The 27,929-nt window shown below is 42.7% G+C and overlaps 1 protein-coding gene across 5 annotated transcripts in view; it reads right to left on the bottom strand.

The window, feature by feature from the left end:
* The window catches only part of LOC112230985 (mediator of RNA polymerase II transcription subunit 13-like), a 118,353-nt gene extending 96,268 nt beyond the window's left edge, over positions 1-22,085 (bottom strand). For 4 of the 5 annotated variants that reach the window (XM_024397447.2, XM_042311614.1, XM_042311615.1 and 1 more), the window contains exons 1-2: positions 20,600-22,084; positions 7,931-8,168 (exon numbers count right to left, since the gene is read on the bottom strand). In XM_024397447.2, coding sequence (XP_024253215.2) covers positions 7,931-8,168; positions 20,600-20,671 — 310 coding nt within the window. In that variant the 5' untranslated portion in view covers positions 20,672-22,084. Of the gene's footprint in view, positions 1-7,930; positions 8,169-20,599 lie in introns of all 5 variants that reach the window. The other variant, XM_042311617.1, reaches the window with a different exon arrangement.
* Positions 22,086-27,929: the final 5,844 nt, after the last annotated feature.

Raw genomic sequence — 27,929 nt, 5'->3', positions numbered from 1 at the left:
ATCTATCCGCTGCCTTCGACACCATGAACCATCAGATCCTCCTCTCAGGGCTCAGCATCTCAGGCTTTGCACACTCTTGGATTGCATCCTACCTGACAGGCCGCTCCTACCAAGTAACGTGGAGAGGATCTGTGTCTGCACCATGTACTCTTACTACTGCTGTCCCACAGGGCTCGGTTCTAGGCCCTCTCCTCTTCTCTCTATACACCTAATCACTCCGCTCCATCATATCCTGACATGGTCTCTCCTATCATTGCTATGCGGATGACACTCAACTACTCCCCTGGCACCCAGGGGGCGGCAAGCATCTCTGCATGCCTGGCAGATATCTCAACTTGGATCTCGGCCCACCACCTCAAGCTCAACCTCGACAAGACAGTGCTGCTCTTCCTCCCGGGGAAGGCCTGCCCGCTACAAGACCTCTCCATCACAGTTGACAACTCCACGGTGTCCCCCTCACAGAGTGCAAAGAACCTTGGCACGACCCTGGACAAAACCCTGTCATTCTCTGCAAACAGTGACTCCCTCCTGCAGATTCATGTTCTACAATATCTGTAGAGTACGACCCTACCTCACTCACAAAGCGTTGCAGCTCACACAGAAACATATCTGTAACGCCGCAGCCCGCCTGGTGTTCAATCTTCCCAAGTTCTCCTATGTTTACCCGCTCCTCCGCACACTCAACTGGCTTTCAGTCGAAGCTCGCATGCATTACAAGATCATGGTACTTGTCTATGGAGAAGCAAGAGGAACTGCCCCGCCCTACCTTCAGGCTATGCTCAAATCCTACACCCCACCCGAGTACCCCGTTCTGCCACCTCTGGTCTCTTGGTTCTCCCACCCCTATGGGAGGGCAGCTCCCGCTTAGCCCAGTCAAAGCTCTTCTCTGTCCTGGCACCCCAATGGTGGAACCAGCTTGCTACTGAAGCTAAGACATTAAAGTCCCTGCCCATCTTCTGAAAACATCTGAAACCCTACCTTTCCAAAGAGTATCTTAAATAATCCCACAGCACCCCTTCTCGCACCTAGCTATTTTAAGATGAATGCACTAACTGTAAGTCACTCTGTATAAGTGCTTCTGCTAAATGACTTACAGGTTAGGTAGCATAAACATAACCACATGTAACATATGGATTTGCAATATAATACGCATCAAAAATCCCAATGCAAAGTTACACCATACTTTTGTATTTTCAAGTTATCACATAAAACTGATCAGAATGCAGAAATCATGCTGGAAAAAAAACATTTGAGGACCCAGCAAGCCAGCTTATTGTAACAGATCTCTTCGTCGTCTGACGACGAGTATGAAATATCGGACCAATGCGCAGCGTAGTAAGTGTCCATGTTAATTTATTAACTGAACACACAAAACAAAATAACGAAGTGAATGGAAGAAACAAAACAGTTCTGCGAGGTGACATACACTAAACAGAAAACAAACACCCACAACCAAAATGTGGAAAACAGGCTACCTAAGTATGATTCTCAATCGGAGACAACGACCGACATCTCTGATTGAGAACCATACTAGGCCAAACACATAGAAATATAACAACATAGAAAAAAGAACATGGACTACCCACCCCAACTCACGCCCTAACCAACCTAACACAAAGACATAAAAAAAGGAACTAAGGTCAGAACATGACACTCCAACAGAAATAACTTCAAATGTATAACTCATTTGCACTCACTACTACTGGTTTTAATAACATCAGCCAACTTACAAGTAAATACTTTAGGAATTTAATGTTACAATTCAGCTTGCAAGGTGGTTAGCCTGCTAAACTAAAGTTTTGGAAATACATAAGGCCATCTGCATCCTATGACTCGCACTGTCCCCTTTCCTCCCGGAACAATTTCCATGACAGCTTACACTTGCGATCAGTGGAGCCTACTCAGAGGAGGAAGGGGAGGACCATCCTCAGTGAATTTTTAAATTTTTTATGTAAAACATTTAAAACGATCCTTTTTAGATTAAATATAATCACGTCAATAAAAATGTATTTAAAATACACTATTTTGCAATGAAGGTCTACAGTAGCTCAACAGCACTATGTAGGGTAGCACCATGGTCTAGCCGGAGGACAGCTAGCTTCCGTCCTCCTCTGGGTACAATGACTTCAATACAAAACCTAGGAGACCCATGGTTCTCACCCCCTTCCATAGACTTAAACAGTAATTATGACAACTTCCGGAGGACGTCCTCCAACATATCAGAGCTCTTGCACCATGAACTGACATGTTGACCACCCAATCAAATGATCAGAGAATGAATCTAGTACTGAAAGCATAAGCTACAGCTATCTAGCTAGCACTGCAGTGCATAAAATGTGGTGAGTAGTTGATTCAAAGAGAGAGAAAGACAATAGTTGAAGAGTTTTGAAGAAATTAAAAGAAATTCTTCCAAAATGAAGGAGAAGCAAGAAAGAGAGAGATTTTGGTTGTTTTTTTTCACTTTGTTTCACCTACTTAGTTTTCAAATGCAGCTCGCTAGTTTAGCCTAATCAAACACCCTGCTCAAACAGCGGGATGCTATGTCAACTAACTAGCTAGGACTATCCAACACAACACTGGAACTCTTCCAATCTTGTTTCTCATGGTCTGAGAGTCTTTAGGTGCCTTTTGGCAAACTCCAAGCAGGCTGTCATGTGCCTTTTACTGAGGAGTGACTTAAGTCTGGCCAAGGTCTGATTGGGGGAGTGCTGCAGAGATGGTTAGAAGGTTCTCCCTTCTCCACAGAGGAACTCTAGAGCTCTGTCAGAGTGACCATTGGGTTCTTGGTCACCCCCCTGACCAAGACCCTTCTCCCCCGATTGCTCAGTTTTGCCTGACGGCCGGCTCTAGGAAGACTCTTGGTGGTTCCAAACTTCTTCCATTTAAGAATGATGGAGGCCACTGTGTTCTTGGGGACCTTCAGTGCTGCAGAAAGTTTTTGGTACCCCACGCCAAATCTGTACCTCGACAAAATCCTGTCTTGGAGCTCTACGGACGATTAGTTTGACCACATGGCTTGGTTTTTACTCTGACATGCACTGTCAACTGTGGGACCTTATATAGACGTCCAATCAATTGATTTTACCACAGGTGGACTCTAAACAAGTTGTAGAAACTTTTCAAGGATGATCAATGGAAACAGGATGCACCTGAACTCAATTTCAAGTCTCCGAGCAAAGGGTCAGAATACTTACTTATGTAACTGTACCTGAATTTGTAACTGCACTGTACCTGAATTTGTCCAATAGAAACTCTCGTTTGCAACTGTTGGACTAATGATTACACCCTATATCAGCTAGATGTAGGCAAGAGTGTGCAAGGCGATATTGAATGTCACCTCAAATGTTTCTCTTGACCTGTGTGCACCTACGTTGTAAACTTTCATTCTAAACCTATCCATGTTACATTGAACTGGGTGAATGGAATATGAATGACAGTCATCCAATATACTGTAATAGAAATAAGATCATACTCATGAAAAAAGCGTCCTTCCTCATCTTAATGCATACTTTTAAATTATATTATGTGAACTGAACATACATTTGTTGATACTAATGATACTGTCCCCACTATATCAAAGAAATACATAAATACATGGCATTTTGTCCTTGAAACATTTTATTGAAATACTGTAGAAATCCATTCATTCCTATGGAGGACTGCTCCTTCTGAGGAGTAGCAATATTGCGGCCGGTGGCTTCATTAGCCATTAAATAGCATCAGCCATCGAGGATGTATACACATCATTGGATGCAACAATAAGAGATCGCCTCCGACAATTCCCTTTGAAATGATCTGTAAACAAGCAAATGAGGATGTGACTTGAACAAATGTTTTTATTTCATATCATTACGAATAATGTGTTTCCAAGTCGGTACTGTGTTGTGGTGTCAGCACATTGCATATCTGCTTTCACTGGACATCTTCATAGGCTTTGAAAACTATCAGAAATAAACAGCACAAGGTGGAAGTGTCAATTATTGCTTAGCAACGGCTATGGAGGAAAAAGTGGCACTCTCAGAACGTTCAGTCAGAATCCGCATTGGCCCAACTCTCTATATACTGTACATGACTCTGGGGCAAACTGGGTTATGGTAGTCATGACAACACTAATATCAATAGTCCCATCTAATAACCACACAGTCAAATGTAATCATTACAGTAGGTTAAAATATTCCGATTGCCATGAGGTGTTGACCAGATATCCGTGGACACAGATTGACTCATTTTACAGCACGTCACAGCCTCTCAGGCTGCTTACTGCACATGCATGACACGGCCCACACCGTAGGGCACAGGCACATACTGATAAATAACTTCTCCTCCTCAGCAAACGGCCAGAACTAGATCAGATTACCCCCTCACCACCCTTACAAAAAGAGTCATCTCAGAAATAAAGAAATAAGAGATTTTCATAAATCAGTACTAGTGAGATAGTGAAAATATAGGGTAATTCCACCAGGTCTTAGGACCCTGGGGAAGCTAATCGCAGAGCCACATGCATTGGGCATGATGTTTAAACACTCAACTGGTTCGACATTGAGCCAATGACAATGGCATACAGAGCCGGGCTGAGAGAGCGCCTGAGACACTGATACCTGAACACAGATGGAGCATGTGTGGACTGTTGTCTGAAGTACCAGATTTATTGAGATGTTCTGCCACTGCAAAGATTACACAGCTCAATTGAATATCAGAGCCAGAGCATGAAAGTGTATTTTTTTCAGGTACCTTTGCAGTAACTTTGCAGGGATGTAAAAGCTTAGTACATCTGGCTCACAATGAGTATGTATCAGTTTTTAGTGCTCAGGGGGAAAGGGCAGCTCACAGCACACCACACAGTGACCATGGGCTAGGTCAGAGGACAATCATTCTGGCAAATTGCATAATCCGGATTAAACAGAGAAATTATATTACTGGAGCTCTTTTTTCACTTAGATATTTACTGAAAACCATACACTCCAAACTGTAAATACAAGCTATGAAATAATGACATTATCATTAAATGTATCAACCTGATTACCACGTTTTAAAATGAAAACTCAAACATATGCAATGGTATCACTGTAATTAATATTGCATACAATTATTTCATAATATTGAACTGTAAAAAGTATTCCGTATAACAGGCAGCCTAGGAATTAGGCTATAACATCATCCTTAGCTACACTGTATCGCCTCATATTTAGCTAAACCACATCAAAACACGAGTCAGTTAGTCAGGTTTTTTCCCCCTCTAAAGAATTATCTCTGGTCTCTGTGTTCCTGTTCTGAGGTGCTCTCCCTCCCAGAGACAGAGGTCTCCCAGCCAGCCCATTACAATGTAACCAGGTCTTTGTCCTGTGCTCTATTCAGCTCCCTCGACCTTTGGCTCCCTGTGCCTCCCGGCCAGCTGCACAGAGGTCCCTGTGTGGAGACATGCCAGGGGAAAATGCAGGAATAATTGGAGGGGGAAAAGAGGAGGTTAGAGGAGGGGACAGGGTATGGTGGGGCACCCAGGGTCTGGAAACCCTCGCGCTCTTGGGGAGTTCAGAGCGGATTCTAAGGAATGGAGGGGTGAGGGGGGTTAAGCATGTTTGGTTTGTGAGTGACCGAGTGAGGGAGGGGACTGGATGTCTTGGTAATGGAGGCCACAGTATAGCAGTCCTACGCTCTGGGAAGAAGAAAAAAAACCACTGCATATTTTTCTCCCACGCTTTATCTGATAAGCAGGAAGCCCTGCCTTCCCTCCCTGTTCTCTGCCATAAAACACACACACATACACACCAGCCTGCTAAAGCCTGCTCAGACCAACAACCAATCAAAAATCATTTAAAGAAGGTGTGACGTTGGCCTCTTAGGCTGTTCACTTTGAGAGCATGTTCTGTGCCAACTGTACAACAGGTTTGAAGAAACTACAGGAAACCTGAAATATTGTGCTTAATATTTGGCTCATGTGCTCTGGAGGGACAACGTGAGAAAGTGGGAAAGTTAAGTGGGCTTCTTTTGTGTAGAATACCCTCTCGACCATATGACAGCTTCAGCCTTAGTCAGACTCTTCATGTCGATATTGTTTTGCAGAGTGAACACAGAGGATCCAAGCCTCCCCTGCTGAGTGCTGACGGACTGCCTCTGCAGCGGTAGAGGAACATCAGCAGCAGTGAAATCTTGCAGAGGTTATGCAATCAGCAGCAGCACCACAGTGTTTTCTCCTGCATACACTTTTTTTGGACAATGAGGAGAATCGATAAGTGTGGCCCAGTGGCGAGGAATGACTGGGGAGATTAGATTAGTGGACTAGCCCCATGCTGCCCCCCTCCTCCTCTCCACTGTTTTATGTAACTCCGGGTCAGGAGAGAGAGAGAGATACAGTGTGAATGTTTCTCCCTCTGTTGCTTTTGATTTTCATAAATAATCCTCCTACAACAACAAACCCTTTGTTTAATTTGGCATGTCAAGAGGGTCACAATTGTTACTAATAATCCAGATGCTCATAAATATCAATAGTTGTAATTTTGCACATATTAATAATGCATTTCACTACATTTCAAAGACGGACACATTTCTGAGGTTTGGATCTACTGAAGCGTTCAATATCTCTGGGACTCAAATAGACTCACACTTCCTACAGCCAACAACAACAATTGAAACAGTAGTGGTTACATATCTCTGCATTCAATATGAACAGTAGGTCTCCGACCACAGACGGGAAGACACGCGCACAAGATCCAGCCACGCTGACCCATGCAGAAGCATTCCCACTCATTAGTGTCACCTTCCATTAACAAATGAAGATGAGAAAGCGGGAAGATTGCTCTCGCTGCTCCTGCCTTCTCATCTCTATCTCTCCACTAGACCACCCCTTCTCCTTACTACTAGTTATTTTCCTCCTCTATCATCCCTTCTCCTTACTACTAGTTCTCTTCCTCTTCTCTCATCCCTTCTCCTTACTACTAGTTATTTTCCTCCTCTACCATCCCTTCTCCATCGCTCTGCTTTACTCATTCCTCTTCTCTCATCCCTTCTCCCTCTCGCTGCTTTACTCATTCCTCCTCTCTCATCCCTTCTCCCTCTCTCTGCTTTACTCATTCCTCCTCTCTCATCCCCTTCTCCCTCTCTCTGCTTTACTCATTCCTCCTCTCTCATCCCTTCTCCCTCTCTCTGCTTTACTCATTCCTCCTCTCTCATCCCTTCTCCCTCTCTCTGCTTTACTCATTCCTCTTCTCTCATCCCATCCCCCTCTCTCTGCTTTACTCATTCCTCCTCTCTCATCCCCTTCTCCCTCTCTCTCTGCTTTACTCATTCCTCCTCTCTCATCCCTTCTCCCGCTCTCTGCATTACTACCAAAACCTTTCCATAAACCAATCCTTCACTTCCTCCTCTTGTCCCCCCTCTTATCTTTCTCTTCCCCTGGCTTAGTCAATAAGCTAGTTCCCTGCTGCAAGCGTGCAGCCAGATATTGCAAATGTTTCTATAAATAGAGGAGATAGTGCTGACAGTGGCACTCTTTCAGGTGAGATATCTCTCGGTAATGCGCGCACACACACACACACACACACACACACACACATACATACAGGATCTAAACAACAGCAAAAAAAATTGCACGTAGGGAGTCTTACTGTGTGCTTCATTACAGAGACTTTCCTGAGCCAGCACAATGCCACACAACACAAGACAGTAAAACACGGACCACACAACGCTACACATCACTAAACATAAAGCCCCTTTTCCCCCAAGTCACTGACCCCACAGCACAGCATGAGCACTTTTAATAAAATGCCTATTCAACTGTCACTCTCAAGGTCCACATGCAACAAACTCAGAGGGTGGTGGTAGCCTACTGGAGGGATGGGGGGGGGATAGAAAGTGGAGAGCAAGGGAGGTCAGAAGAAGGGGGGAGAAGATGAGCATATGACTGCGCAACAGCGATCAGCAGTGGCGGGCTCACCTTCCAGCTCGTGATGGATGACGTCGGAGAGGTTGGGCTCATCGCCCCACCAGAAGATCCACAGCTCCTTGGCGTCAGGCTTGACTTTGCGGCGCCACACACACAGCAGGTTGGCCTGCACACAGCGTATGAAGCTGCGCAGCACCGGGTCATCCTGTGCCGGCGCTGAGATCACCGGTCCGTACTCGCCACCGCCGCGGAAGCTGTAGCACCGCCATTTGATGCCCGTCAGCTCCGCCTGGAGAAGAAAAAGAGAAAGAGTGTGTTATTATTATTTCTGCATACGGTCATTATTTTGTGTCATCATAATTAGTATCAATAAAGTTAATTTAATTGAACTGCAATACATAGAGTCAGAGAGCTTTGAATTATTGTATCTGAATACTGTAATTATGTTTGTATTATCGTAAAAACGAATTAATATCAATGAAGTTGGTTGAATTGTAATTGGATTACTGTAATGAAGGAGATGAGTGGCCTCAATATGACATAACCAGGATATAATACACAAGGATTGGTCCCGCTATAATTGAACATGTTCACCTCAATGACTATGCTCTCTAAACAGTATTGTACTATGGCCTTCCTGCTAACAAGGGTTCTGATTACTGCCTTGTAAAAAAAAATGTGAATAAATCCCCTGCTACTACTATTATTCTATTCACATTATTCATATTTTAATTTCACCAGAGCTGTTGTAAAAATGTATATACTGTATAGTATGACACTGAATAAGCAGGTGTGAGAGAGAGAGAAAATGAGAGAGTGATTAATAGAGAGCAACAGAGAAAGAAAGAAAGAAAGAAAGACAAAGAGTGAGAGAAGAAGGGGGGAGAAATTGTGTCAGGGTCAATCACCGCAGCATAGCCAGTACCTGACATCTTCTCAATTTCATTTGATGGAATAAAACGCATTTATGTTGTCTATCAGAGGGCTGGGGGAGCGAGGCAGCAGACAGCCTTGTCAAATAGGACGTTTGTTCAATCTATCGATGAGCAGTAAAAAGGCACCCTCACTGCACCAGGGAGAGGGATCTTGAATCAGATGTGAAAACACCAATGACACCGAGGATAGATTTTCTCAGAAAGGTAAAACAGTCTGGCTTGGGTGGAATATTGTTGTCAATGTGCACAGTCTGTCTTTTCCCTTCTGTGGTTTGGGTTTTATTTAAATACAATAAACAATGGGGCCATTGATCCATATTAGGGAAGTTATGGCTGAAAACCCTGAAGTCCCCCACAAGAGACATTGATTTTGCTTTTGAACGCAACTCAATAACAGAGTCGTCAAATTATGATCCAGTGTTGGTGTCTGTGAAGAACAAGGCTGAAAATGAACATCTCACAAAGGCTGTGTTCGATGCCCACAGAAGCAGATTTGGCAGGATAAGGGAGATCGCTCTGTGAGCCACACTGCCAGGGCTAGGCTTCTCTCCTGTGTTCAGCAAGCTGTGAGGGCCTAGCTTGGCACGCCGTCCTGGCTGGCACCACGCCACCCCTCACCAACTTGGAGAAAAGAATCATATCTGTCCCATTGGAGTTTGATGGAAGAACCGTACCAAATGGACAGACACACGCAGGAAAATGGGGCACCTGGCTGGAAAAATTTATCTCAATGTGCTTATGTGGTCGGAGAGATAGCGAGAGGGGTACTGTGTGTACTGTGTGTGTACTGTTTGTTTGTGTGAGTGTTTGTGTGTGTGAGTGCGTGCGTGCGTGTGTGCGTGCGTACATGCAAGTGTGGTTGTCTGTCTGTACAGTATAGCATACGAGTGTGTCACAGACAGCCCCTGTGAAAAAATGTAGCTCGTAATTACAAACCCACTTGTCCATAATGACAGAGTGTGTGTAATCTGAGATATAAACATTGACACGTCGATAATCTGGCCTAAAAATAGTCCCGCCGGAGGTCAAGGATGTGCTTCTACCAAAGCAGAGGAGAAGAAATCCGACATCGGCCCGAGGACGAGTCACTCTCTGTGAATGTCAAAACCTTAGAGAGAGTCTGACAGGGGTCACTTCTAAACCTGAATCAGGATCACTGGGAGGCCACGTAGTGTCTTACTATGGCTGAGACTGCACTAGACTCCCCCTACGCAACACATATCAATAACCCCCATGATGACCCCATTGAACCATGAAGGAACTCCCGCTATATACTAATCTAATGGCACAGTACCTCACACACACACACATGCAAATACATACACACACACACACACACACACACATGCACACAGTCCAGAGCTGGGATGCAGACTAAGGGCGCTCAATTTTAGAGGCACATTTTCTGGTTGACAGTCAGCGAGAATTATTTTGTCCAATGATAACAGGCGCGATGTGATAATGAGGTGTGTGTGTGCAGGCCCTGGGCAGGTTGCTGTGCAGCCTGGGAGCCAAGGAGCGGAAGTGAGAGGGCTAGGTGACACTTTATCCCTCATAAATCGAGGGAGCATAAATCACTCACAACATGCGCAAGCAACCAGTTTCCTCCAAATCCATTTTTTCCACAAGATAATAAAAACAGAACTGTTTCATGCACCTTGTTTACTGACCCTCTGCTCTCTCATCTCTTAATGAACACAGTCACGGAGAGGACCTTCCTCTAACCTCCATTACCTCGCTTTTCTCTTCTCTCGTCTCTCTCGCTTTTCTCTCTCTCTCTGTGTGACAGTGCTGCCTATGGTACTATACATCCTGTGATTGATAACAGCAACAAGTGAGAAGTGCAATCTCTCCCTAGTCGGTGGAGAAGAAGAGAGAGTCTAACTGTGAGCTTTCAGTGCATATCTGTGAGAGTATACAGACAGCTGAATGACACAGTACAGTATCTGTGTTTCAGGTATCAACCAATAGAAGATCCTTCCCCAGAGGTCATACAGAAAACACTAAGCATCTGGTTGTAATCAAACACATGTGGGAGTCAAAGCTTCTCCTCTGGTGAACCTTTGGCACACACACACATAGCTGGAACTGCAAGTAGTGTCCAGTCAGGCACATACAGTACAAGCACACTTATATAATGTAGTAATGTAGATGTTACATCTACTGGTTTGGGTTCACTGTATTACGCCTCAGCAAACCAGCACATCTCAGTATGTTGATAGTGAGTATGCTGTATACAGTAAACATAGTGTACACAACCTAATGGAAACCTATAGACTCTGAACAGGAGACACATAATAACAGGTAAAGCCCCATAACACAGGTTAAAAGGTTTCCACACAGACAGGAAAGCACACTTGACTCAAGCTTCACCTTTGAGGTCAGCGACCGACAGAAAGGTGAAGCCACAAGAGTGCTCGTGACGCGAGAAAACATTCAGCTTATTGTCCTGCCTTAACCTTCTACTGCAGTGGGCTAAATCAGGGTCACACAGAGTGTTTCTTGGTAGTCTTAAACAAATCTACTTTGAAACCACAGTATACACCTCACACACATGGTTATGGGCTTAAAAAAAAGCAGACGCCTGTACCATGTCAGATATAGAGTTGAAATGTATTACATTTTGAGATTGCATCCCAATATTACACTTTATATACATCACAGAAGACTGATATATAACAAAACCGTTTGACATAGAAAAACCGTAATTCGGCAGTTTAAAAGAAAGTATGTTTATTAATTATGAAATTATGAAAAATATGAATAACATTCCACCCATGAGGTCACTAGGTCATTTGAGTGCAGGAAAGGGCTAGCAACTTGGAGCGTTGCGGAAAACCTCCACGAGACGTAGGGAATTTACCTCCATGCCGCAAAGGCCATTTTACCTCCACGCTGAAAGACGCGTGAGCTCGTGCACACAATGCACTGCAACAGTCTGGAACAGAAAGGTGTGCATTGAACACAAGGTCATGCAAGACAACACACGCAGAGGCACGACTGTATAGTTGGTGGGGAACACTTCCTTCCTTCCCCTTCCATGACAAACAACACTGTTAGGGCACTCTATTGTTTCGTTACACAAACCCACAGGTAGCCAATCATAAAAAGCAGCCTTTTGTAAGCAGCGACAACCAAAAAATATAGCACAGAGTTGTCTGGAGTTCTACAGGAACCCAGAGGACTTCACCATACACTCTTGACGTATTATGAACACACAATGCTATCTTTTCCGTCTGAATGTTAAGTTCAGTTTAGCAAACAGCTTGAGTTTCTAAAAAAGTGACTTCCTCACTATTTAAGGCCATTTAGTATTTTAAGAATGTGGGTGTCTTGAACAGGAGCGTCTCCTCACCAGTCGGGAGATGAGGACCTGGTATCAAAGCCGCACCATCTGAATGATGAGAGAGTGTAACACAGATACCACTCTATGATCCTTGTAGCAACGTAAGAGCGATAGAGTTGGACAGAGGAGAGCACTTTAGGCAGTAGAGAGACAGCTTATATATCAGCAGCTTTTACCGATCACAGCTTCTGTGAAACACTTTCTGTCAGGGTGACATTTTCCGCCTGTCAAATATCTGAAGACACTTGCCATGTTGCCAATATGTGGGGTTTGTTTAACTGACAAGCTGTTTTGGTAGGTCTACAATACTGTAGACACGACACTCACATATCATCCAAAAGGACTCAACAGAGTCAAATCCATTTAGCTCAAATTTAGAAAACAATCTGAATTTCAAGTCATAAATAGATTTCATATGAATTGGAAAATATTTTTATTATTTTCAGAACATTTTTGCTCAACTCCTGAAATTATTTGATTTGCAAACTGAAATTACCTTTACCCTGTAGTCTGTGTTGAAAAATGTAACTATTTTGAAAACCAGAAATAATCTATTTTCCGCATGGGCAGGGAGGGTGGCAGACACTGGAAGTCCTGAGAGCCTATAAGGACCAGTCTGATTGACTATGAGAAATCAGAACAGGCTAGATTCCCCTTTTTCAATTAGCCCATTGAATTCAAATTAACCCATATTACCGCCTGCTTTTTTCCCTTTTGCATTTTACGGTGCACAAGGAGCTCTGCAGATATGAGCATAGCAGGGGAGACAAGACAGGAACACAAAAGCACGAAACAGGTGCAGAAAATGGCCTCTAAGGCTCTCGGCACTAAACAGGTGCTTTTATTCTGCCCTCTGCCGGCACCTCTACAAGGCCCTACAAAGGAAGGGGCGTCATTTGATCGTGTTTCTGTTGTAGGATCTGGCCCTAGGAGGCAAGCAAGCCAAGCGACCTAATTAGAGCTACACCCGTCCCCGGGGGCAGAGTGACGGATGGACCTGCCAATCAGCGGTGGCTCACACTGCGGAGAGCTGCAATCAACCTCTGACTTCTCACCTGATGCAAGGGGAGGGGGGCGGGACATGACAAGGAGGAAGACCAATGAAGAAGGGGGAGAGAGGCCACACATAGCCAGTGTTTGGTGTGGCAAACAAATGCTGACAAACAAAGACATGGGGCCATACTGTTGGGTTCAATCTTAAACGGAGAACCTACCTAAAACAGTGGCCCTGCTTAACGTGAATTATTAATGAGCAAATACATTTACCAGAAGTGTGTCTCCAGCGCAACTTAATTAACTGTGACAGGCCAGAAGAAATACACCAGGAAGAAAAAGGGAAGTAAAAACAGTTGCTAGGCAACATACACCATCTGTAAGACTTCGGCAACTTATTCAATTTTCAAGATTCTGTCTCCAGGGTTACTGCAGAAAGATAACATTTCAAACAGTTTAGGGGTCTGTTCTGTTGACTGTAAATTACAAAGGGATGTAATTCTCCATCTCTTGCCCTCCCCTCCTTCTCTCTCTCCGGTAACACCTCCATTAGCTACCATGCACCTGGAATTCACTGTCTCTGATTGGAATAATAATAATAATGACTATATCCAGCACAATATAAATGTCAGGAAAGCCCCTGACTTAACAGAAGCAACACATTAATATCCAACTATACTGAACAAAAATATACATTTTCAGTAAAACGCAACATACAACAATTTCAACGATTTTTCTGAGTTACAATTCATATAAGGAAATCACTCAACTGTAATAAATTCATTAGGCCCTAATCTATTTATTTCACATCATAGGGCAGGGGCACAGCCATGGGTGGGCTTCGGAGGGCACATGTCCACCCAATTGGGAGCCAGGCCAACCCACTGGGGAGCCAGGCCCAGCCAATCAGAATTTTTTTTTTTAGCACAAAAGGGCTTTATTACAGACAGAAATACTCCTCAGTTTCATCAGCTGTCCGGGTGGCTGATCTCAGACAATCCCATAGGTGAAGAAGCCGGATGTGGAGGTCCTGGGCTGGCGTAGTTACACGTGGTCTGCGGATGTGAGGCCGGTTGGACATATTGGACATACATTCCTGCAGTTGCACGCTCACTCAAAACTCAAGACATCTGTGGCATTGTGTTGTGTGACAAAACTGCACATTTTAGAGTGGCCTTTTATTGTCCCCAGCACAAGGTGCACCTGTGTAATGATCATGCAGTTTAATCAGCTTCTTGATATGCCACACCTGTCAGGAGAAATGTTCACTAACAGGGATGTAAACAAATTTGGGCACACATTCTGAGAGAAATGCGTTTTTTGTGTGTAGGGAAAAATTCAGGGATATTTTCTATCAGTTCATGAAACATTGGACCAACACTTTACATGTTGCGTTTATATTTTTTCAGTATATAAGGTAACTCTGAAGGTTATGACTGCGCTTTTGTTATGAACAATTTGACATTATCCAGATGTACTGACTTCATTGAGCACTGCAAGGAGGCAGCAGAGATGTGTTCAACATTTAAATTGGACAGATGTAAATGAAAGTCTGAAATATGATATAAATAATTGGATGTCGCCTATGTAATTAAAAGTGAATGCAAATTGAATGCCTACAGAAAAAAATAGCAAGTCCTATGTTCATGAACCTAACATGACTTGCTTCATTACACTAAGTAAACAAACAGAAACAGACATCAATAGCCCACCTCTCTCTGTCTGCAGGGCTGGCATTACAGAACCATGCACTGTCACCTGAACAGGTTTAGACCTGCAGCTCACTTCTCTTCTGCCTGTAATCTGCTGTTTGTTTACCAAGTGGGAGTGGCAGCATGGAATCAGAGCCCTTCAAGAGAAGAATCAGAGCCCTTCAAAAGAAGAATCAGAGCCCTTCAAGAGAAGAATCAGAGAAGTGACTGCACTGACTGAGTGCATTGACTTCCTCTCTCTCGCAACATCTTAACACAGCCTAGCATGACCTTCAAGTACTCCAGTACAATTCACTCGGGGCTGCTTCCCTTACATATACATAGTTTCTCTTGTTCATAAGGGAACATCTAACCCTTTAGGTTCTAGATAGCACATTTTTTTGTATCATCGCTGAGGCTCAATACGCACTGCATGACAAGGCATCGACTATATTGACTATATTGACTCCAACGTGTCTCCACATTATATTGGAAATCCCATTCACCGTGTGTGCCAGGGCTGAGATTGAGTGTGCAAATGTTCATTACCATGTGAAAAGGCCGGATGTCTGCTAATTTAAGATGAGAGCACACTTGTGGCAGCAGCGCGGCACAAATCAATGCGCTGCGATGGTTTTCAAATCAACGATCTGGACCTAGCATGTTCGTTTCCTCGAGAGTGCACCGCTGATTCATTGGGGACCATTTCTCAATAAGACATGACCACATCGTTATTAGACTTCACAACCGCACAACAAAAAGTATTTCACCTAGCTACTCTTATCCCGGACACTCTTCTGTGGCTTTAAACAGCCTTTAACTGGAGTATAACTGTTATTGAATCGCAGCCAAGTACCATATATTGGCTAAACTGTCAGAAGCACAAATAATATTAGCCAAGTTACAAGCCGAGAGAGATAGCTCCTTTAAATGGAAATGCTCTCTCTATCAAGATTGCTGGGTCAATTATGGTAATTACAAAAGGCTTCTCAGTGCTGCAGTAACAAAGACCACAACATGTGTAAAACATCCTTACAGCATCTCTGGATGACACCTAATCCTCTCACAGTCACAGCGTGTTGATATCCAAACAATCAAGCTTTTAAAACACAGTATCAAGTTCACATATGAGAAATCGCATCATGGAAATCATGATAACAGATTTCCAAAAGCCAGCACTATGGTGGGAAAACAGTGTGGTGAAACTCTATCGAGCCATATGAAATAGTGTGAGGGGAAAAACTAAGTGTCACTCAAACAGTTTGTTTCCCTTTGATGGAGATAAAGAGGGCAGTCCTGGCTGAGGAGCATCACAATGTTAGACATCCCCTCAGTAGCAGCCACAGCATCAGCCTCACTACTGCTCATTCCTGCCAAGTCCCCTTTCCCACTCTCCCTTCTGTCGCCCTGTATGCAGGAACACCAGAGGGCTAAGAATAGCACACAGCTGGCACTGCAGGGCTGACATATTTCAAAATCAAGCCACTGTTCTCCAAAAGATCTCCCGCCTACCCCATTCATGCCGTTACCATCCCTGTCCCCATCCCTGTCCCACTCCCTTTCCCCATCCCTATCCCCATCCCTGTCCCACACCCTGTCCCACACAGGACCAAGTTGGCTACCTCTCCCCTCTTTTTCAGTCATACTTCAACTCTCTGGCAGGGCTGAGACAGGTCCCGCTCAGACAAGATCTATGGCCCACCACCCAGGATTTATATCAAGGGATTGGTAGCAAAGAGAGGCCTCTTTCTCTGCCTTCCCCTCCCTCAATCATCATGCCCACCCCTGTGAAATGTGAGAAGGCCGTTAATAGATTGATTTGTAGTGGAGTAATCTATTGGGCCGGTTGTGTGCGTGTGTGTGCGTGTGTGTGTGTGTGTGTGTGTGTGTGTGTGTGTGTGTGTGTGTGTGTGTGTGTGTGTGGGACAGAGGAGTGGGGGTAAAGTGGGTCTGTGTTGAGCTAAGGATGTTATCCTGGAAGGATGATATGGGGGGACAAGCCCCCACTGAGTAGAGCCCTGTTGTGATGACAGGGATCCCCATGCAGTGACAGAGGGAGATTAGCTAACTCTACACACAGCCTTTCCAAGTGAGGCCAGGGCAAACTGTCACTACACTATAGCAAGAAGACCAGCCAAGGAAGGCTGGAGTTGGTCTTGGTTTGGCTACTAGAGCACTGATAGACGGAGAGCTATAGCTGGCCAGATGGAGAAAGACCACAGGGCATTGGACTAGAGATCTACACTCTTAGAAAAAAAGGTGCTATCTAAAACCTAAAATGGTTCTTCGGCTGTCCCAATAGGAGAACCCTTTGAAAAAACATTTTTGGTTCCAGGTAGAACCTTTTTAGTTCCAGGTAGAACCCTTTTGGGTTCCATGTGTGAACCCTTTTCACAGAGAGTTCTACATGAAACCCAAAAGGGTTCTCCTATGGGGACAGCCGAATAACTCTTTTGGAACCCTTTTTTCTAAGAGTTATCATCCCAGAATTCCTGGCTTGATGCTCTTTTAGTACTTAAAGAACAAAGTCCCGGTTGAGCACATAGTAGTAATCCTCTAACATTTGAATACTGGCCATTATTATAGCTCCTTATGAGCAGGGCCACTAAGTAACCTAAATACAGTGGGTCATCCTGTTCAATTGTATTAACCAGCTCATCTCTTATCTTATTCCCCTCGCTCTCCATCTTACACAGTTGGTTATCATTATACATGCATGGACCTCTATTGGAATACAGTTTGTCTAATAAGCACCTCTTAGCTGATCACATTATACCTCCACTTGAACGACACTTAATTACCAGTGTTTCACTCCGAGCAGCCCTGTCTGGGGGACAGGAGGACGCCATTAATTAAAGCAAGAAAATCCAACCTATGTTTGTACAAGGGTACATGTCCCTGTGTGTGTGTGTGTGTGTGTGTGTGTGTGTGTGTGTGTGTGTGTGTGTGTGTGTGTGTGTGTGTGTAAATATGTTTATGAGCATATTCTGATACGTTAGTGTGTTTTTGCAAGCATGTGTGTGTGTTTGCTTCCCCCGGTGTGTGTGTGTTAGCTTGTGTGTTTGTGCACATGCTGATGCTCCCTGCGTCATGGGCTGTGCGCTCCTTGTGTTTCATATTTTAGCAGTGACTCAAGCATGAGTCAGTATAAAGAACCTGCCCAAGCTATAGAGGGACAGCCATGATCTCTCTCCCTCTTTCTCTCTCTCTCTCTCTCTCTCTCACTTTCTCTTTCTCTCAAATGGGCCGAGGCTAGCGCTCAGGAAATACACATCACACATAATACTTCCCTCAAACGAAAACAGATTCCCCTGCTCCGTTCGTTCACTCTCTAACTGCTTTTATCCAGCACTAGAAAGAAAGACAGATTCTTCTGCCTCAAACAAGACTGCTTAAGTTCTTTCTTCATACCCCTCTTTCTTAGGTTCCTGGTCATTCTTTTTCTATGATTTGTTTTGGTCCTACCAGTCATGATGATACTGAGATGAAAGTATTTGACATTTTTAACAGCCTTTCTCTCACAATGCAGTTGACATAGGCTGACAGTAATCTGTTTCTAATGAATATAGGCTGCGTAATGCTAAACCTTTCAGGTGGTCTATTGACATGGTCAATAATAATAATAATAATAATAATAACACGTAGTAAATCATTCAGACAAGGTTACTGCACAGTGGCATGGTGTTCAACAGGCTGTCAGAAAATTACTTTCACTGGTAAAGCACCAACTTTACATAAACTATGCTGCACATACATGACCCTGAGACCGAGGTGTGAACATATTTAAATATAATATACGTACAGGAACTGTCACCATGTAAACACAATGACAAATATGGTACACAATAGTCATTATAGAAGTATTAGCAGTAATACAAAAGCAATAGCGCATGAAACATGACTCTAAATTCAGGCTTTTCTGTTTGACCTCAGCACACTGCAGTGAGCGATCTCCCCATATCTCTCCCTCCTTGACAAGACACTGGTTTGTCATTAGTGCTCATCTGACTTTGACTTCCTGACAGCCACCACAGTAACTAACTGCTGTGCCTCTAACCACTTATAAATATTCAGAACAACAAGCAGACTTTCCTCTTCCCTCTCACCTTTCTGTTCACACAGACAGAGAGAGCATGGAGCCTTGCCAGCCCTCTGCACAGCATAGCATAAAAATGCAGGGGGAGTCTTTTGGAGGGAAAACACTGGGCATAGAAAGTTGACAAAAAAAACAATCACTGTTTTACGCTGTTTCCACAGGCCCGCAGAAAGAGAGAACCTGACAGGGGAGCTCTGGTGACTGCACTTAAACGCACTTAAATTTGATCTGATTAAATGAATGTATACCAACAGAGAGCACTAAATCAATCAAGAGGGCGTCCCTGAATTTGCACGGTATTGGATAAATCTCCTGCAAAGGTTTTCCTCATCTCCTCGCACACTCGCTGGCCACATTGGTGGAAAGGTTCGCCTGCTACCGCGAACCCTCACAAACCACACTGAGAGCGTGACTGTAACTAGTGTAGTGTCGGAGGCACAATGCTACTAGAGATGAACATGACTACCAGCATCATAACCTAAAATGCCCTCAGGACCCCTATTGTTGTTGTGGCTCCTGACCCCATGCCCAAACTCAATCCACATGCCTTTCCACTTCAGTGCATGTAGTAGTAGTACAATGCAGTTAACTCTGTGAGTGCAGGGTCAAACTCAGTGAAGTTGAGAAACGTTTGGGACATGGAGAGTTGGGATTGAATCAAGGCCATAACAGAAACTTGAGAATTCCGCTAATGCATGTCAAATGAAAGGTCTGTTTGATAATCTGAGCAAAGGTTGCATATAATCTTCCAATAAGGACTTTGAAAGTGGAAATCCTGTTGTTAACTTGAGACATGCTACTGGCAAGCAGCTCATGTTTCCTTTCTAGGACAGAACACATTACTTCACCTGCACTTTGAGCAGAGGGGTAAAGGGTTGAATAAATAGCTTTTGGATACCTCTTATTTCATATCAATCCAGGTATAATAATTGTTTCGCGTACCCTTCAGTGTCATAACCTGCTGCCCTTGAGTGCTCTGTTTGGGCAGTAGCCTAGGCCTATGGTAGCCTTTGCATTGCTACTATTACAAAATGATTTGCAGAAAATCAGGAAATGCCTCACATTTTTCCACCAACTCAAAAAATACTTGAGAGGCTACAGTGGAAATGCTTTTTCCACGTGAGCAGTTCGGAGAAAGTGTTCCAGGTTTTAGTGTAAGTCTTAATAGGCCTAGCTATTCTTCATTGTTTTGTCTGTCTTGATTTTTAAGTATGTCTGCTAGTTCAATCTGTCTACACAATGTCACATCACTAGGCTACCATGCTGTCGGCTAAGAAAAAGCAATAGTGACATAATTTGGTGAATTTAAAATAAATTATAGGCCTAGAAATTAAAGTGTGACATGAACAATAAACTGGCAATATTAGGCTACTATTTTTTATGAGGCTGTATATATTTGAACAAGCTACAAAACAATGTAGGCCTAGTGTTAAATCCCGTGAAGTATAATATAGTATCACAATACGTCTAGTAATAAAAAAATACAGTAGTTTTCCTAGACCAGTGGCTCGCGTTAATGATTGGTTAATAACGGCCCCGACAATTGGTTCACCTTTGTACTGCGAGTGCAGATCTAAAGCTTGCCTACTACGGTCTTATGACTTGTCGCTCACGCCTCGCTCATGTCTTTATGTGCACCCATTATTTGTTTTACTGTACCAGAGAGAAGAGGTTGGAGTGGCAGTCTTCAAGGCTTGCCCCGTTAGCCACCCAATTCGCTGCTGTAGTCATAATCGTCCGCCGATCGGGTCGTCAGTGCAGGGCATTTCGAAATCCTTGATCGGTATCAAAACCGAGCAGTGGTGACAAGTCGGTTCCCTCACAAGTCTGCCACGCCACCGCCAAAACACGGGAAATTGTCTAACAGATCAACAGCTAACCTCAAGTAGCCCAATTATTTTGTCAACAAAGAAAGAATTCCAAATGTATCAATAACCCGCGTTGACTGTATACCAAACTAATGGTTTCTTTTCGTACATCCAAGTGGGTTCGCAGATCAGAACATTGTTACAGTCCAGCTCAGGCGATCCAAACCTGATCATTGTCAAACGCAGAAAGCAGGTAGGCTAGGCTAAAATGTATCCGTGTCTTAATCCATGGAGATAAATGTCAATCCGTTTCCATTCCAGTCTTTCTGATGGTAGCCCTACTTTAATAATTAATTTTAAAAAATGTACATATATGTATAATAGTGTAATCCATGTGAAGTCGATCTATTATTTTCTTCCAGCGCGTAAAACCTCATCAAAACGAGTGCTTTAGTCCGAGAACTTCTAGAAAAACACTGTAGTTTATTACGCGTTTATTATCCCCTAATTGAACACGAAATCGACCGTTTAGGTGTTGGAGACCAGTCAGCTGCGAATTGCATGCAAGAAATCTAAATTCGATTCCCAGCCGCACAAGCTAATGCACCAGTTGTGATAGTTTTCTAGAATTGCATGAGCTATTAATAGCTTTCTTTCTTACCACCACCGTCCCCCTCACAATGTAGCCTGCCACACACAACAGGCAACTGTGACTGGAATGTTTAATCCTTGTTTCACTTTGCAAATAACATCAGACTGCAAAATAAAATATTGCTCTTTGGTCGGGTAACCCAAGGTGGACAGCAGGAGTCGATGATCTCGCAAACAAAAAGTCAATTCAATATGTCAATGTTGAACCTTTTCTTATTTCTTCAAACGAAAAGTATACTCAATCCACCAGAAGGAAAACGGCAGCAGTAGACCGAGGTTGTTTTTTTAATTTTTTTATCCATCCTTCCTTTCTGTTTTATATCATTACGAAATGTCCTGCCAGTTTCCTAATAATTAGACCTCGAAATATTTATTTAGCTTGAAATAACAATAGCTGCAGTAATGTATCCAAGAAAACGTTGACAATCCAGTAATGGTGACAATCCCTGTCTGACGTTATGATTGTCAAATAAATGCTGCACACTGGTCAGATGAGTCTAGTCTCCTTATCTCCCTCTAAAAAAACGTGAAAAATTACGTGTTCCATCTTAAAGCAACATTTATGATGTGAAAATCATACATTAAACCGTCGATGATATGCGGTGTTTCTCATCAAGTAATTCAGAAGCAGCGAGTCCCTTTCCAGGCATTGTTTATGTCTCAATCAGTGTTTTTGCTGTAACATTCGTAAGTGAGCGTGTGTGTGTGTATGTAGGAATATGTGTGGCTCTCACTCTGTGTGTATGTGAGTGTGTACTACTGAGTGCTTACGCGAACAGCAGCCCACCACGCATAGCAATGTAATGGCGGCCGGCAGGCTACGAGAGACTCGCTTTCCCATTTGGCCAAATAGAGTCCTCACGTGATCAAAGTAAGGGATTACAGCACTGTTTAGATTAAAATCTTTGATACAGGCCTTGATGCGACGCTAGAGGCGCCAGTGGCTCTCACTGGCAATCAGCTGTCATCTAACCACATCACACATTATCTCCCCTATTGTTACAGTGTATTGTTGCGTTGTTACATTGTTACGCTTAACAATAGAACGGTTGCAGTGCATGTATCAATGGAATCATTACCAGGCCTACACATGTTATTGTTACATCACTGTTGCAATTCCTTCGTTGGTAATAGACTGTGTTGCATTATGATTATTACATAATGTAACCATTCACAGCAGAGCCTTCTATTTACAGGGTTTCCAGGTGATGTCATAAACAAATAAAGTCAGAATCACCCAATGACTACATCCATGATAGTGTCACAATCAAAGGTTTTAATGTCACATCTACAAGTACAGTGAAATGCCTTTCTTGGAAGCTCTAAACCCAACAATGCAGTGATCAATAACAATGTAGTACTAAAAATAACAAGGTAGAACAAAAACACAGGAGATATACAAATAAGAAATAAGAAGAGCACAATAAAGTAAGTAAGCATACTACATACATGGTCAGTTCCAGCACCATATTTACAATGTGCAGGGATCCTGGATCAATAGAGGTAGATATGTATATATTTTTATGTCGATATATTATATTGAACCTTTATTTAACTAGGCAAGTCAGTTAAGAACAAATTCTTATTTTACAATGACGACCTACCCCGGCCAAACCCTCCCCATAACCTGGACGATGCTGGGCCAATTGTGCGCCGCCCTATGGGACTCCCGATGACGGCCAGTTGTGATACAGGCTGGAATCAAACCAGGTTCTGTAATGACGCCTTTAGCACTGAGATTCAGTACCTTAGACCACTGCACCACTCGGGAGCCTGATGCCTAGTCGCCTTATAAGGATAAGGTGACTAGGCATCGGGATATATGATAAACAGAGTAGCAGCATGTGAGTCGGTGTGTGTGTGTGTGTAGAGTCATTATAAATGTATGTGCATGTTGTGTGCGTGAGCAAATTATAGTGTGTGTTGGAGTGTCAGTGTACGGAGTGTGTTGGGCCCTGTGATTACATAGAGACAGTGCAAAAATAAGAATCAAATACAAGGGTTAACACAGACAGTCCGTGTAGCCATTTTGTTAGCTCGTTAGCTATTTTGCAGTCTTATGGCACAATGATAGAAGCTGTTCAGGAGCCTGTTAGTGTCAGACATGATGCACCGGTAACGCTTGCCATGCGGAAGCAGAGACAACATTCTATGGCTTGTGTGGTTGGATTTTCCAGGGCTTTATTTCACACCTCCTGATATAGAGGTCCTGGATGGCAGGGAGGTTGGCCACGGTGATGTACTGGGCTGTCAGCACCACCCTCTGTAGCGCCATGCGATTGAGGGCGGTACTATTTCCATACCAAGCAGCCAGTCAAGATGCTCTCAATGGTACAGCTGTATAACTTTTGTAGGATTAGAGGACCCATGCCAAACCAAGAAAATGGTTTGGAATGCATTTCCTGCTTCTACAGGAAAATAAAAGTAAGGCATTTGATATATCTGACATTGTTTAATATAAATATTGTCAGCCCCAAATATTGTTATATAATTATAATACAGTTTATGCAGGTTTTATACACACTTTCTGTATAAAATAGCCTCTAACATATATGTAAACAGACCATAAGTGTCTAAATATTTGTTTTCTGTGAGTGTAATAACATGACACAATATCAGTAGTTGTTGCATGTACAACTTGTCTAAGTCCTATCATCAACTGATTCCAGCCACTGTATGGCTGTGAGTTGACTGGATTGTTTATATGGAATGTTGGCATATATTTTTTTTTTTTATATATATATTTTTAAGTATGTAATCATTACTCTAAAACTGACTGGCTAGCTAACTAACAAACATAATGTGTAGATAATCTTCAAATGTATTGTTTTACACAATATCGTAAGACATCACTGTCTGACCATGGTTGTGTAACGAACTTCTTCATCTGATGAACAGGAAAGATCGGACCAAAACGCAGCGTGGTAAGTGTCCATGTTAATTTAATATCACTGAACACAAAATACAAAATAACCAAGTGAAACAACTAAATGAAAATCGAAACAGTTCTGTATGGTGAAAACACAGACACAGAAAACAACTACCCTTAAAAATCATGTGGGCAAGAGCTACCTAAGTATGGTTCTCAATCAGAGACAACGACAGACAGCTGTCCCTGATTGAGAACCATAACCGGCCAAAAACAAAGAAATACAAAAACATAGAAAAAATAACATAGAACACCCACCCTAGTCACACCCTGGCCTCACCAAAATAGATAATAAAAAGCCTCTCTATGGCCAGGGCGTGACAGGTTGACATACTCCCACACCAAAATGGCTGACCTTTTATACTGTCATAATAGTGCATGAGCAAGGGGGGTCTGTCAGGCTCGCCGGGGGTAAAGAGGATATTTTTTTGAAGGTCTACGTCCCTAGAGTTGGAAAATGTGTGATAACAGTGCAGCAATGGCAGCTTTTATCACTCTTTCTTTCATCCCTCCATCCCATTAAGTTTCCCATATGGTATTCAACAAGTTATTGCTCATGTACGGTATACCCTTTCATCATTTATCATTGGAAAGTTTAGATTCACAGCTATCCATCAGACACAGTTTTGGAATGTTCAGATCAACCAAACTTTGACCTTTGACCTCTAAGGTACATATCAGGATGACCTGTATAAATTGCTTATTAAAGGAAACTCTGATACATTTTAAACTTAGTTTGACCAGTGGTTCTGAAAAGGTCATGGAAAATGATACATAATATAACCAACTTTGAAAGCACCAGCGACAACTATTGTTTAAAAATCAACCATATTCTGTATAAAAGTGCTACATAAAATAAATATATTATTATTATTATTATTCATATTGCGCCGTTGACATGAGAATGTTGGAAGCTTAGCCATAGATTTCCTTATAGTGGGGTGGCTATCTTTTTGGATTACCATATTTCACACACACAGCTATTACAGGGGTTTAAAAAGATGTGTAGATATACAGTGCCTTCAGAAAGTATTCACACCCCTTGACTTTTTCAAAATGGTGTTGTGTTACAGACAGTTTCAAATGGATTAAGTTTAGATTGTGTCACTGGCCTACACAATAGAAGTAAGGGATAATGTGAAAGTGTAATTACAAATGAAAAGCTGAAATGTCTTACGTCGATAAGTATTCAAACCCTTTTTTATGGAAAGCCTAAATAATTTCAGGAGTAAAAATTTGCTCAACAAGACACACAATAAGTTGCATGGACTCACTTTGTGTGCAATCATAGTGTTTAACATTTTTCAATGACTACCTCATCTCTGTACCCCACACATACAATTATCTGTAAGGTTCCTCAGTCGAGCAGTGAATTTCAAACAGATTCAACCACAAAAACTAGGGACGTTTTCCAGTGCCTCGCAAAGAATTGGTAGATGGGTAAAAATGAAAAAAAGACATTGAATATCCCTTTGAGCATGGGGAAGTTATTAAATACACTTTGGGTGGTGTATCAATTCACCCAGTCACTACAAGATAAAGGCGTTCTTCCTAACTCGGTTGCTGGAGTGGAAGGAAACTGCTCAGGGATTTCTCCATGAGGCCAATGGTGAAAGGAGTTTTTACAGAAAAAAATGATTCCAAAACATGCATCCTGTTAAAAACAAGGCACTAAAGTAATACTGCAAAAAAATGTGGCAAAGCAATTCACTTTTTGTCCTGAATACAAAGTGTTATGTTTGGGTCAAATCCAATACAACACATTACTGAGTACCACTATATATTTTCAAGCATAGTGGTGGTTTCATCATGTTATGGGTATGCTTGTAATTGTTAAAGACTAGGTAGTTTTTCAGGATAAAAAATAAACGGAATGGAGCTAAGCACAGGTCAAATCCTATAGGAAATCTGGTTCAGTCTGCTTTCCACCATACACTGGGAGATGAATTCACCTTTCAGCAGGACAATAAATTAAAACACAAGGCCAAATCTACACTGGAGTTGCTTACCAAGAATACAGTGATTGTTCCCCGAGTTGCCGAGTTACAGATTTGTCTTGAAACTACTTGAAAATCTATGGCAAGACCTGAAAATGGTTGTCTACCAATGATCAACAGCCAATTTGACAGAGATTGAAGAATTTTGAAAAGAATAAATGGGACAATGTTGCGCAATCTAGGTGTGGAAAGCTCTTAGAGATTTATGCAGAAAGAATCACAACTGTAATTGCTGCCAATGGTGCTTCTACAAAGTATTGACTCAGGGTTGTGAATATTTATGTAAATGAGCTATTTCTGTATTTCAGTTTTGATACATTTGCAAAAATGTCTCAAAACATGTCTTGACTGTGTCATTATGGGGTATTGTGTGTAGATGGGTGAGATTTTTTATTTATTTAATCCACTTTGAATTCAGGCTGTAACACAACATTAAGTCAAGGGTTATGAATACTTTCTGACTGCACTGTAGAGCATAACAGGATTGACACATTAACCATTTGTGGGGCATTTAATCTCTGAACAGTGCCTGAAAGGCAGCACTGTCTCCCAGGCTGCACTGTCCCCCAGGCTGTGTGCCACCCCCAAGACCAGAGCCAATCGCATGCAAGGAACAACGATCCATTGAGCCACATTCAAACAGATCCAGACTGGTTTGTTGTAGATGAGCAATCTTTTTATGTTTGTTAGCTAGCTAGCAGGGCTGCTTTTCAAGCTCACTTGGCTAGCTAGTCTTGCGAGCTAGTTAGCTAGGTTGTCTTGTTAGCTAGCTAGAAAGCTAGCTAGTTATCTATGCTGGTTATTAGCTTGCCTAACTAATATGTGTATAATTATAAGGGACACTTCATGTTTTGAGGATAATATTTACAGAGCTCCATTCCTGACAGGCTGATCAGATTAGCTTTCAGCCTCAGAGCTTGATCAGATTCAATAACAGCTTCAGAGGCTTATAAATCCGGATGCTGTCTTGTAGGCCGTTTCATGAGCAACGCTCCTAAATCAAAGTGCCTTATAGGCTGATGCATATGATCCAGTGGCTGAGCTGTATTAATGCCAGTCTGATCAGATTCAATATCAGTCTCGAATACTCAGGATGGATGCTGCCTTGTAGGCTGTTTCATGAGAAAAGCTTCTTGCAGGCATACAGTATTAGCTATCAATGTGCCTTACAGGCTGATGCATATGATCCTGTGGGTGAGCTCTATAGCTTCCCAGGCTCATCAGATTCAATAGAAGCCTCAGAGGCTGATAAGTCAAGATGCTGCCTCGTAGGCTGATTAACAGTCAGTGCCTTATAGGCTGATGTATATGATCCAGTGGGTGATCTCTATTCTTGCCAGGCTGATCAGATTCAATAGCAGCCTCAGAGGCTCATAAGTTAGGATGATGCCTTGTAGGCTTTGTCATGAGCCAATTTTGTGTCTATCCATATGAATTGGGTCAAGACTGCTACCTGACCTTCATTGTAGTCCTTCTTCAATCAATGATTGGATGTACAACTTTGTTTCACTAATGCTTTTGTCTTTGTCTAATTAGATGTGTGATGGTTGACCGTGACATTAAATAAATCAAGTAAATCAATTCAGTCCACAGTGTAACTTTTC

The sequence above is a fragment of the Oncorhynchus tshawytscha genome, linkage group LG33 (genome assembly GCF_018296145.1).
Source record: "Oncorhynchus tshawytscha isolate Ot180627B linkage group LG33, Otsh_v2.0, whole genome shotgun sequence".
In the NCBI taxonomy this organism is placed as follows: domain Eukaryota; kingdom Metazoa; phylum Chordata; class Actinopteri; order Salmoniformes; family Salmonidae; genus Oncorhynchus; species Oncorhynchus tshawytscha.
This window is presented reverse-complemented; position numbering and strand designations above follow the sequence as displayed.